Source organism: Neomonachus schauinslandi, chromosome 9 (assembly GCF_002201575.2).
Source record: "Neomonachus schauinslandi chromosome 9, ASM220157v2, whole genome shotgun sequence".
Classification (NCBI taxonomy): domain Eukaryota; kingdom Metazoa; phylum Chordata; class Mammalia; order Carnivora; family Phocidae; genus Neomonachus; species Neomonachus schauinslandi.
Window position 1 is genome coordinate 104,304,397 of NC_058411.1, and position 13,241 is coordinate 104,317,637.

The 13,241-nt window shown below is 46.3% G+C and overlaps 1 protein-coding gene across 2 annotated transcripts in view; it reads right to left on the bottom strand.

Moving 5' to 3' along the window:
• Window positions 1-593: 593 nt before the first annotated feature.
• The window catches only part of MEGF11 (multiple EGF like domains 11), a 221,070-nt gene continuing 208,422 nt past the window's right edge, over window positions 594-13,241 (bottom strand). The window contains exons 21-25 of one of the 2 annotated variants that reach the window (XM_044917950.1): window positions 11,762-11,828; window positions 11,048-11,149; window positions 8,277-8,333; window positions 1,357-1,563; window positions 594-754 (exon numbers count right to left, since the gene is read on the bottom strand). In XM_044917950.1, coding sequence (XP_044773885.1) covers window positions 594-754; window positions 1,357-1,563; window positions 8,277-8,333; window positions 11,048-11,149; window positions 11,762-11,828 — 594 coding nt within the window. The remainder of the gene's footprint in view (window positions 755-1,356; window positions 1,564-8,276; window positions 8,334-11,047; window positions 11,150-11,761; window positions 11,829-13,241) is intronic. The other variant, XM_021693980.1, reaches the window with a different exon arrangement.

The window sequence follows — 13,241 nt, forward strand, 5'->3', positions numbered from 1 at the left end:
TAAAAAATTGAAGTTGTCAGTATTAGACTGTATACTATAATCTTGGCTGTTGTGATTTGACAGGTCAGACATAGATGTACAAGTACTTTAGGATTAATAACAGATTAGCACAGTTTGTGTCTGTGTGCTATTTATCTTAGGTAATAAAACAGATGTTGAGGGTAACAGCAATCAAAAGCACATACATTTCAGGATCTTGAATCCTTTCCCCTCCCCAGTTCCCTTTTCCCCCAGGAAGGTTTGTGAAACCTATGCTATATGCTTTCTAAGCATCACGTTTCAAAGAATTATGTATCTCAATACATATATTTAGCTGATGTTGATGAGTAGCTGGATCTTAAGTGTTTTAAAAGATCATGTAATCCTGGGCATTTGGGGTTGGGTGTAGGTAAGTGATAGGATTTGCCTTTGTAAACAGACCGTTTGAACAATTACCCCAGTCCCACTTGGAAGCTCTTCTTTAGTTCCAGGTGAAAGTAATGACTAACACGCAGCTGGAGTCAGTCTGTATCATTATTTCAAGTCAAGGGATTGTCTTCTTTCAGAGTCAGAATATTCAGCAGAGCACATTGCAAGAGAGAGGCTTCTCTCTCTTAAGACTGCTTGTCCTGGGAGGGCCCCTTGGCAGGGCTTTGTCTTACTGGGAGGAGGTCATAATGACCAGGAATATGGCTGTTCCTAGGTAGGTCGTATGGATTCTGGATATAGCTGGAGTTATGACCGAGGCCTTCTTGGACCATAATGATTGTGGGCTCTAAGGAATATAGTGAAAAATGAGTTCAGAGAACAGATTAGCTTTTGTTGCCTTGTTGAGAGGAATAGAGTTTATTTAACTTGCTAGGGAGAGAAGCCAGGGATTTATAAATCTGTGATAAATATATGAGGGTTAGGATTGAGGCTTGCTCATGAAATGGAAAACCTAAGTGAGTGTACTATTAGAATCCCAAGCTCTGGTCAAAACCAAGAGGTTTGGAATATCCTAGAGGTAGGGATCTTATCAGTAAGCCCAGGGACATAGGTGAAACTGGGAGAAGGTCGAAGACGGTGATTTAGAAACTTGCAAATGTCTGTTCTGATTAAATCAGTTGAAGTGTGTATACCCACTGATTTTCCACCCCCAGCATTTCTGCTTCATAGTAGTCCTAGTATTTTTTAAAAGCAGAGTTGACATGAGAATTTGATTTCCTGCATGAGAGAGGAGGGTAATCCTGGGAAAGACCATTCACCTTGGATTCCTTAAAAAGCAACAAAAGAAGGGTGTGTTTTCAAGACAGGGTGAGTGGAGAGGGCTTGTTTTTATTTCAGATGCTGCACTATTGCCCTGATTTCACTAAGTTACTTATTTGAGACACCTACCAACTTCATATATATTTTTATTAGATGTCGACAAGGATGGCATATCTGTGTACGGAGACCCCCTGTGCATAGGCGACTTCATTTCTATATAGCTGCTTTCTGGAAGCTTGCAGGTGAGAATGGGTGGGTCCTTAATTGTGGCGTAAGGGTTTTCACTGCTATTCAAGGAACAAGTGCTAGAACTGCACACGGATTCTTTCATGTAATCTGTAAGGCAAGAGAGATTTCTTAGGACATGCAAGGACACAGACTTAATTTCAATACCAGAAACAGATTGCAGTTTATGTGCCGTCAGGATCCTGGATCTGTAAAAGCCTATAATAATCCAAGATTCCCTTCTTAAATATGTTGAAGCATGCTTTCCTAGGTAGGCAGAGTTCTTTTCATAAAGTAACTTACGTTTTTGGAGGGATAGGGACATTCTTGTTCTTAGTAGTCAGGTTCAGAACCAGAAGGGGATTAATTCAGGATACTCATAGTGTGCTTTCACATCTATTATGTAATTTTTCAAAATCCTGCAAAGATAGTTGATACTTTGCATTTTATAGGATGAAGGCCCAGAGAGATGAAGTGACTTGGCTAATGTCCTATAAGCTCATAAATGACAGTGCCCAGGCTTGAATGCATGCCTTGGGACTCCTTGGCCTGTGTTTGTTCTGTGATATCATTCTTCCTCTGAATTCTTTTTGATGAGTAAGAAATTTAGATTCAAAAGAAGTAGGTGTGTTTTGCCACAGGTGTCAGCAACTTGGCAACCTTTAGGCAGCAAATTTGGCGGCATCCCTGCTCTTGAGAAGCTTGTGATCAAAGGTGGGGCAGACTGAAGTGTAATTGAGGTGTAAAAAGCACCTGGGTCTCAGGCTGGCCTTTGAAAAGTTCCTGTTTTCTAATAAGCCTTCCAATGTATCCTCTGGGGTCACTTACCCCAGTACTTATGAATGCTAACTGAAACCAATTTTAGCAGTATCTTTTTCTGATACTAGGAGAACTCATGCTTCTTTTCCTGCTGCCTCTCAGGTGCATCTTCCCCAAGACTTCAGGGTATATTGGGGTACAAAAGAATGCAGACTAGTCTCCAAATACGAGGCAAAGTAACTGTAGCTCACTGGAGGAAGAAAGTGTTTTCTTTGGAACTGGGAGTCACAGAAGGGAAGAGGAGCCCCTCCTTCAGCCTCTATGCCATTTTCTCGTTTTGGGAAGATCACTGGTTCTTATAGATCATTCCAAGTGAGGCAAGACTTGCCTGAAAAAAGCACTAGATTCTCTGTAATCTGGCCAACTCTGACCCTCATTCTTCTGTGACGATCTGCCAGCCAGGGGGTCTAGAAATAAGCATGGAATTGTAGGGGCTTGACAGTAATGAGTGGTCTTCAGAGGTCTAAATTTCTCTTAAGTGGTAGCAGATGGTGAAATTTCTATATTTCTCAGCTCTAAATTTCTCTAAGTGGTAGCAGATGGTGAAATTCTTGGACAGTCTTCCACTAGAACCATCACATGCTCTCTGCCTCCTTGTGTCACATGCTTGTGAGATTAATGGAAATGTAAAAAAAAATAATAATAAAGGGATCATTGTAACTCAAGGGGTGACTAGGTCCTGGGAGAGCAGAACACTCCATGTGGCTGAAAGTTGAGTTGTGTGTCACCACTAGCAATGTTTTCTTCCATAACAGGTGACTGGTTGGGAGGGGATTTACTTAGAATTCTGAGTATAGGGTTACTGATGTTTGTTTCAGCAGGTAACATTTCTTCAATCTTGTACAAAAGTACATTTCCCCATTAGTTCATTCAGGTGTTCCTAATACCTGCGATGTAGCTAGAGCAATAATTAATTCTCTCCTTCCCTTTTACTGCTTATGAGGAAACCGTCACTTGGCATAAGTGACCTCCCCAGGTCACACTGCTGTCAGTAGCAGAGTGCGATCCACAACCAGGCTCAGAGCCTTTTCCATCTCATCCTGGCCCACAGGTAGAGAGAGATGTTGGCCTTGGTCCCATCTGAGATTGTGGTCTCTTTTCTAGCCTAGAACCCTAGAGAGGGGTAGGAGAAAACATTCTTGCTGGACAGTGAGCAGGCCCAGCTGCTAGTGAGGCTCTCATGAGGAAAGGGGGATGTGGGTCCTGGGCCACAGTCTGCCCAGAGCCACATGAAGTTGCTTCTAGTGAGTACTTTGTTTCTTAGTACAAGGGGCTGGGGGTGTGTCCAGGAACCCCAGCATGGTCCATCGGTCCCACTTTGGGTTCTCTGAACTTAGCAGCCAAAGAGTAAGGCAGTATGACTCGGAGCTGCTGGTTTGGAAGCTGAGGACTAGAATGGCTTAACAGAAGGGCTATCATCTGAGTGAAAAGTCCTCTAACACCCTCCTCTCCTCCTCACCCAGGCACATCCTTTTACTTTGATTGGCGGCTACCTTAGTTGCATGTTTTCTAAAACTTGAGGAATAGTGATAGAAAATGTAGCCCTTATGCTAGTATCTTCACTCTGGTTAGGTCATTTGAAACTAGTTCATTTGTGAAGAGGGCTGGGCAGGACGCACTATGATTACTGCTTTAGAAAGGAGGATACTGAAGCTTATAAAGTTCGCCTAATGTTAGTAAATAGTTAGGGCTCAACCCATAATCTCCGGTATCCAGTCATGATGTTTTCCACTTGAATCTTACTACCCCTCCTCCTGTTCTAGATCTCTAAATGCAAACTACAGCTGCAACAGTTTCACCTCACCTTCAGCAAGGAATACCTTCTATCAGTGGGGCCAAGCCCAGCTGACAGAGAAAGGCCAAGCTCTAAGCTTTTCGTGGCTAATCCCATGATTGATTCAGTCACGGCAGTGGCAGTCTTGAAGCTGTGGCTCAAAGCCTAACAGAGCCTCAGTCAGCCAGTAGTATCCCTCTTCTCATTTCCACCAGAAAAGTCAAGGCTGCCTTTAAGTTTGGGGGTATGCAGCAGTCTCCCCACCCCCACCAATCCACAGCGATACTTTGCAAGACCCCCAGTGGATGCCTGAAACCACAGATAATACTGAACCCTCTATTTATTTTTTCTTATGCATATATGCGTACATAACCTATGCTAAAGTTTATAAGTTAATCACACTGAGATGAACCACAGTAACTAATAGAACAATTATAACCGTATAATGTAATAGATGTTATATGAATGGGGTCTCTCAAAATATTTTATTGTACTAGACTCACCCTTCTTGTGATGATGTGAGATGGTAAAATGAGGTGAATGACCTAGGTAGGCATTGTGACAGGCCACTATTGACCTTGATCATGTGACGGGGGGGGGGGGGCGAGTAACTGAAACTGAGGAAAGAAACTGCAGATAAGAGGACTACTGCAAATAGTTTGCTGTGCAGCAGGGGATGCACCTAAGTGAATAAAAGAGAAGTTGGGGTTGGGGGAGGGGATTCCTTTCAAGGGGAAGCTGTACCTTCCTTATATAAAGGGGCCAGAGGGAAAGAAAGGCTGGAAAAGTGTATGTGTGGGTTGAGGTGGTCGGAAAGGGGTGTTGGATTATAGATAATCTGGATTCTATTTCTGGGAACTGAAGGGAGGAAAGGGCAAGGCTTACTGGAAAATTTACACTTCAGAAATATTCTTCTCTGCTGCTGAGTCATCTACCTGCCTGCCCTCAGGGAGGGTGGGGTAAGGGGAAGAGCAACCAGTCTCTCTAAAACATTTCCTCATCCTTTTACAGCCCCACCCTACCCAGCCAGTCCCTGCACTTCAGGGCATTTTGCAAAGAAAGGGGAAGCGTCAACGAAGGCTACCTAAGCTTTGGAGAGTTACTCCTCCAAGGCCTGTAATTAGCATCAGGACTGAAGGCTTAGCTTTATAATGCCTTGGTGTTTGTTCTCACGTAGTTCCTACCTCTTCCAAATCACACAGAGTCCTATACCCTCAAATGCAGAAGGGGCCTTGGAAATGAGCCTAAACACCTTCATTTTATAAAAGCAGCAGCAAATCCAGAGAGGGGAAATGACTATCCAAGGCCACTCTGTGAGTGGGATTGGAATTTATCTAGGCTTTTAGGTTCACACGAGCATCTAGGTAAAGTCAGTATTTAACTCTTGGGGAAAACCCAGGCACTGAACATCTGTTTCTTCTCAGCCTACTACTATTATTAGAAAGCCACACTGCCTTTTCTCTTCCTGGGCGCTAAGTTAGCACTCTTTTCCTTGAGACACAAGGGTATGGGGAGAAGAAAAGGGAGATTTCACGGTCAGAAGGAGAACCACACTGGCTAAAAAAAGTTTTCAGGATGTCACTGGACTCCTCACTACCTTGGAATCCAAAGTTACGGCAAGGAGACAACGTGGAGGCTGGATTAGCAAGGAGCATACAGGTAGCTTCCCTGTGGCAGCAACAGTGGGATTCAGGATTTCAGGATCATAAAGGTGATGGAGCGTGCTAGGGAGGATTTCTTCTGTAGCACTTTGAAATGCCTGACAGACAAGGAATTAAACATAGGCAGTTTGTTACAGTATCATTGTGTTGAGGGGGAGATGGATAGGTGTTTAGAGGTAAAATGGGGTTAGCATAGCAAGCAATGTGTGGTGTGTCGTGTAACTTCAGGATGACAGTGAGCGGAGGTCTAAAGTAAGAAGGGCAAGAAGGAGCACTGGCTGAATTAGAGAGGCCTTAGAGATGGTGCTAGTACAACCTCATCGTTCTAACGGAGGCAGAAAAACCAAACGCAGAAAATAACAGTGTGACCTAGTCCTAGTCAGTGCCACACAGTAAGAACTAGGACTAGAATCCAAAACTTCCAGGCCAGGGTCTTGAGACCACTGAGTTCAGAGAACACTCAGACTCTTCACTCTTAATGGTTCTTATTTGGTTTGGCCCAGTAGTTTTAGGAAATAATTTCATTCCTGGTACAGACTAGTTTATTAAATGTTTATTAGGGAGTTCAGTTAGTGGGGTTTATTCCATGTCTTTGATAAATATTTCTGTAAAGTTCCAAACCGTGACATTTCATTTTCCTCTTCTTGAATTCTCTTGTTCTGATGTGTTGGTTCCCAGCACCTGTTGGCATATTTACCTGGGCAGCCGCCTTTTCTCTAAAGGATGATTATAGCCAGAGTGGTGAAACAAAATCTGGCTGCAAAATCTGGCCTTCCCTGCACTCAGGCTCAGATACATGATCCCACAAAACAGGAATGAATGACGCTGAGGCAGAGACACTGCCCTTCTTAGCTTTGTCATATATACATTTATGGTTTCGAGTCTGAAAGCAGTTACCCTAATCACAATGCACAGGACAACAAAGTGCACAGGAAAGTTGTGTGCTCATTAATTGAGCTGTTTGGGCCTGTCTGAGCTTATTCATTCTTGAGTCATGCATATTTTCGGAGCTAGAAAGTCTCTTACTTTCTGCCCAGTCCCCACACCTCTTTGAGAAAGAAACTGAGGTCTCAGGTCACAGTGATAAAACAGTAAAGCTTTTAGCTTCACTACTGTAATGGTGCTTGCCTCCATGTGGATGGTTTGAGTCAATACGCAGAAAATGGCCAGAATTGATGCTCCCAAGGGAGTAGTGAACTTCGGCTGACCAGAAGCCGAGGGGTGACCTCCTGTTTTCACATTGTTCTCTTGGGCTGTATACATCCTAATGTGTTCATGGAGACTTGCCCTTCCTGCTCTCTTGCTCAGAACAACCCACCCCTAGCTCACCCCACTTTTAATAACCACTCCACCAAGGGCTATAGATGACTAGCTCTCCTTGGTTAGGAAATGGTTGTGTCACAGGTATAACTAAGGCTAAGTCTGAAAGACAGAACAGTAATCCAGGAAATCTGGGTCAGTCTAGACCTGAGACCTAAGAATGCCCTGAAGTAGTTATTACAAATGCAGATTCCAGGACCCCACTCTAGATACACTGCTTCAGAGTCTTGGGAAGATGGGGTGTGGACCTCTGTATGTTTAACAGGCTTTCCAGGTGATTCTGGTGCACAGCTAGATCTATGATAGCCATTGGGATCTTTGCTGTCCGTCATCTCTTTCAGTGTGGCTGAGACTCCTAAATAGACCTCAGAGACAAAAGGACAGCCCTGTTACATTAGTACAATTTTTTATAATATGCAAAAACACTTCCCATCTCTGATTTTTATTGAATACTCAGGATAACCTTATTAGACACTAGGATAGGCATTAGACCATAGGATAGGCATAATTATCCCAACCTTGCAGATGAGGAAACTAGGCCTTAGAGAGCTCCCAGTCTAAGGGCACGGTTAATACTTGACAGAGTAATAGGTGGCTTTGGGACTATGTCACTTATTTCACACATTCTCTTATTTAAACGTAAGGCCTAAGCCCAGGGCAGGACCTGACCTTCATCTTTGGTTTCACACTCAGACTTCTTAGAAGGATGATCCAACTTGCTGTTTTGGGATGTGCTTGGGATTAGTCCTGACCTCCCCACTCTCAGGGGCAGAGATCTCGAGGGTGGAGTGCCATACAGTATTAACACTAGGTATTAATTTTCATTCCTTGTGCCCCAGAAAGCCAGCAGGTGCAGGGTGGCAATCCTCGCCAGCATGACGACAGGAGGCCTCTGGGGCAGGTAGATTGACTTTATTTCAGAATTTATAATCAATTTAACTCATACTAATTGGTTAGATAATGACATTCTCCCATTTCTGAAGACATTTAGTTGGCATCTATAAAAAACCCCACAAGCGCTTGCTAAGCAGGTGCAACTTAAATCGAAATATAAATTCATTATTATGATGATTGCTCCTCCTGAGCAGAGCTACCCAGCAGCCCCAGGTCCTGTGGTCTTTTTACTTTTGAGGGGAATGAGGGAAGAGATGTGCGCAGTGTCTCTCTGGTAGAATTCCTGGTCATTTCACATTTGTACTCTTTATCTTGCTAAGCCCTTTCTAATGGGACGTCAGGATTGGATACTCTACCTTTGAAGCCTTTGTCCATAATGTATGTGTTCTGACGTCTATCCATTCCACAAGCACCTGCATTAAAATAGAATAAAGAGAAAAATGGGGTGAGTGATGTTTACTTAGACTGCATGTGTTTTTGCTTTATTTTTTCTTGCCTTTTTTTCCCTTCCTTACCCATAAAATTAGTTCTTTAGTGCTAGAGGATTATTCTGGGTTTAATCTACTCTAAATCATTTTGACGATGCAGGAATTCTTACAGGGCTCAGAAGCATTAGTGGTGAGCTACAGCGCCCCCTGGCATATGCAGCACTCCTCCTCTTTAACCTTGTTTAACTCTGAGGGGTATGTCTTCATGAGGTGATCACAGGCAGTTCTGATGCCACCTGCAGTCAACTATAGGTGAAGTCCCAAGCTCCAGAAGTACAGGATAAGGAACGAATCAAAGCCAGTTCTTAGCTTGGGGAAGGGGGGTGTATGACATTCCAAATCCCAGTTCTGTTGGATCTTGGAATAGGGTTGAAGACCGTTTCTTACCTCTCAGCTCTGGTCCTACCTCCTCTCCTGGATCTGAAGCTCGACAGAGGGGAGCCAGGAAGGGAGGTGGACCAGTGGCTGAGATTCTTGATTAGTGATCTTTCCAGGATGTAGTCACTCCCATTCATAGTCTGCTCTCTTAGTTACCCATTTTGGGGAGTGGACCATTTGTACATAATTGAGACTTGTCTTTGAAAAGTATTACCAGTGTTTTTAATCTGAAGGATTCTTCTCTGTTTTGGCTGTCACAGTTTATCCGGCTCCTAAAATGCATGGTCCTTAGCCATAGCCAGAGGCAGGACATAAAACTTCAGGGACCAAGCTCAGGTTCTTTGCTGCTGGTGATATCAGAAAAGAAGCTGTCTGGCATTTTTAGGTTGAGACTGTAATGACTCTGGCTCAGAGTCCTTTTTTTTTTTTTTTTTTCAGCTTTTTACTGAGGACACACTACCAGGCAAGGCATGCAGCAAGTAATTACTAAAATACAATGTGACTCCACTTGACTCTCCCCTGTTTGAGACACTGAAGGCCAACCCACTGCTGTTTAGATACATCCCCATACCATACCTCCTCCACAGAGTTCCTAAGTTGAATCTGTAGGAATCTATTCTTACCTGCCTGCCTTCCCCACATTACTGAGTGATACGGCAGAACCAGTCCAAGTTTTCCTCTAGTTTGCTATTCTTCTAAAAGGCCTATAGGTAACCTGTGCCCTTCAGAAAAATGATTAACAATTTGTTCCTGGCATCTGTTCAGCCCTTTACACTAGACCAGGGCTTCCTTCACCCTCCCTGAGGGAGGGAGGCTAGGCTGTTAACTTTTCCTTTTTTTAGAACAGGAAACCGAGGGCGCCTGGGTGGCTCAGTTGGTTAAGTGACTGCCTTCGGCTCAGGTCATGATCCTGGAGTCCCGGGATCAAGTCCCACATCGGGCTCCCTGCTCGGCAGGGAGTCTGCTTCTCCCTCTGACCCTCCCCCCTCTCATCCTCTCTCTCTCTCTCTCATTCTCTCTCTCAAATAAATAAAATCTTTAAAAAAAAACAAAAAAAAACAGGAAACCGAGACCCAAAGAGGGGCAGTGACTTGTCCGACACCACATGAACTAGAAGCTAGATCTCCCCAAGTATTCTCTTCCATTGGCCACCAGCCTGCCTTAGTGTAAGCCACAGGATGATAGCATGTGGTGGCTCTGGCTACACTGTAGAGTGTACATCTAGAAAGCAGGGAGAAATCTGGGCTGAGCCCGGAGCATGCTCCCTTGGGGAAAGAGATACAGCATGGTGGTAGTGTGTGGGGGGGGAGGGGGGCAGGGGGTTGGGAAGGTTGAGGGTTGTATTTGGTGGGGTTATTGAAAGACCTAGACATGGCCCAGGGAGCCCGCAGCCACGAGCGCAGCCTCCTAGGTACAGACTCAGGGTCTTTGCAGCCCACAGCTGCTCAGTGGGCAGATACATTCAGAACCTTCATGCTTCTTAGTGCTACTGCACGCAGGGACCTGCAGGGGTTGGCAGAGCTGCATTCCTTGAGCTCTAGAAACTAGCTAGAGCCCAAGGGTTATCCAGTATACTCAGGCCCTGCCTTAGAGAGGCCACTTGTTAGGGAGGCTACATCTCTGTTGATTCATTATGCTTACTCCTATGGCACCTATTTCTGTAACTCCAGATCCTCCCACAGCAGGATTGACTTTGCAAGTCTCCTTTTTTCTTCTTTCCCAAGCCACTAGCTTGAGCCTAATACAGAGCAGAGTGGATGTCGATTGACACATCCTACCCCAACCTCTCCGGATCCCGGCTTGACAACCCTACCCTATGATCTGGGAGAGCTTGATCTGAGCCACTGGTGGGTCTGGAGTCTCTCTCTGGGAGACACTGGGCTTGTCATCCACACCCACAGGGCCCAGAGAACCCCAAAGGTGTCCCCATCCTTAAGTCATTTCTCAGTGGTTTAGGGTTGTATTCTGTGGCCTATAGGGAGTACAATTATGCTGTGTCTCCTTCACCTAATACCAGTTACAGTTTGTCCACATCCACTGACCACGATGGGAGCAGAAAGGGTGATGGGGGATGAATCCAGGCAAGCTTCCTTTAGATAGGGGATTGGGCTTGTGGACTAACCATGTTGGGACAGAGGAGGGTCCTTTCAGGGAGCGTTCTGGAACCATGGGGGTGAGTCAAAGAGCAGGAAGGGGTAGGTCTGGTCTGGTATGAGAGCCTTGGGAGCCTAGCAGGTAGAGGGTAGGGCTGGGGGTCTAACCTGGTGAGTGTGGCTCAGCGGGGCGGCTGAGGTGTCTAAGTTCAATGTAGAAGTCCTCGGGCGGGTACCTGGCCTCCAGGGCACTGATCTGGAAATGGGAGTCTAGTGAGAGGAATGACAGGAGCCATTATTCCCAGGGCCCTGGTATGGCAGGGTGGGGAGTATGGAGGGGATCAGGGTAGGGCAGGCTGGAAGGAATCAGGGCCCCGATGTGTAGTATCCAAAGGGGCAAGGGCTAGGAGGATCTGTTAGAGTTGAAGCCATCTGCCTTTCTCCCTCACCTCCTCCCACCCCCCTCCTCCCCCCAATAGGAACTGGTGCCCACTAGGGCAGTGGGACAGAGGAAAGAAGCCCTTGGAAAGGAGTACCTTGGCAGGGCCTGGCTCAGGCAAGGGTCCCTTTCCCAGATGGTGAATAAATCTTTTGCCCGCATCAGGAACCCCCCCATCCAGGTCCTAGCTGTCTCCTTTGTGGTCCCTGGTCATAGCCACCCTCTCCCCTAATAGAAATGAAGGGTGTCCTGGGCTTCATTTGCTTATGAGAACTGAAACATGGGCTTGGGTTTCCCAAAACCCCTTCTTCCTGGGGGAACCCATGCTCAGGATTCATCTACTAATCTTCTCCCTTGGAGCTAGGACAGGGACCCTTTCAATGTGGAAAAAGGAGAACAGGTGGGACATGATGACAGGGGACCAGACTCAAACCACTACTGACCTAACACGTTCACAAAGCTGTAGGGGGTCCAGCCTGTTGTGTCTCTGTCAAGGGACTTGTTACTGAGCTGTTTGGAGAGTAGGAGAGTAAGTTAATCCCTCTGCTTCCGAGGTGCCCCTGCCCAGCCTTGTGCACCAATCCCTGTGATGATCCTGACCCACCTACATCTTAGATTGTTGAGGGAAAGGAAGAGCTAGGTGTACTGCAGCATGACTCGAGATCAGTGGGAGCGGAATCTACCCCATTCTTAGCTGTCTGGCTGAAGTTGAAGGGTTCCCAGCCCTTGGGACCAAGTAGGGCAGGGCTGCCCAAGAGCCAAGAAGTGGCCTGAGCCTAGCTGGCTGGCTCTGATGGGAAGTAGGTCAGCTAGGTGGGACTGAGCTGTAGGGGAACAGGCTCTCGCCCTGTCTCAGATGCAACATGAGGCCATCTCCAGCACAAAGGGAGGTGTTAAGGTGGTCTGCCACATCATTGTCACCTCTGCTACCTGACCTGGCCTGTGTGTGAGTCTCCCTTTTGTGAGCAAGGGAAAGCCTTGTCCTTGGCATTGTTTGCTTCTAACCTGTTGCAGCCTCGATAATGTGGCTCTAGTTAATCAAGAGCCTCATACTAGGAAAATCCAGATTCCCTTCCCTCAGCTTTCAGCTCCTCAGATAAGCCTACAGCTGAAGCTGGGAATGAGAGCCTGAGCTGAGGAGATACACAGGAAGAGGGGCCAAAGCTATAGGGCTTAGGGCCACAGACTGCATAGGGGCCTCAAGGCACGCTGCATACAGCACTCCCATTTCGAAAGCTGAGGCTGAGAACAAGTGGAAGAAAGTGGCCTTGGGGTTCTGGCTTGAGAGTGGTTGCCCGTGTTATTGTTAGGGGGTTCAAGCTGCATTGCCACCAGGCCTGTGGACTAGTGGACATTTCTGTGGGCCAGACAGGGAGAAAGGATTCCCAGAGCTCTAGGGCAGAGGCTTGGAATATGAAAACTGCTTCTGTCCGTGTTCCTGACACAGGAAGGATGTTACAGGAGGCCAGGAGCCCTGGGATTGCCCGCCTCATGGTCCTGCTGTGCATATGCATGTGTACATGCCTAGGTGTCAGGAGGTGTGCAGCATGAGCCTGTCAGACCTCTTGGTCCTTGAGGCTGTTTACATTTCTGAACCTCCTGTTGTCTCCAGTATGGGTCCTGGCACACCATGGGGTGGGCTCCCTACACCGTGTGCTGAAACATCCTTGCCCAAGGGCCTGTGATTGTAAGAGGAGGCCTTGCCATCAGCCAGGGTTATGCTGGGAGCTGTGAAGGGAGAACCCTGTCCAGGGTGGTGCACACCTGTCCTTGAAGGCCTGAAGCGTTCGTTGTCAATGAGAACATTGCCTATAGCTGATGTTTGGGTTTCCTGTCCCTTGTGGTGGTTCTGATTGCAAAATACGGTTGCGGGTATGTAGCGATAATGTGTATGCCAGATATAAGGGCATCTGGTGGTACCTG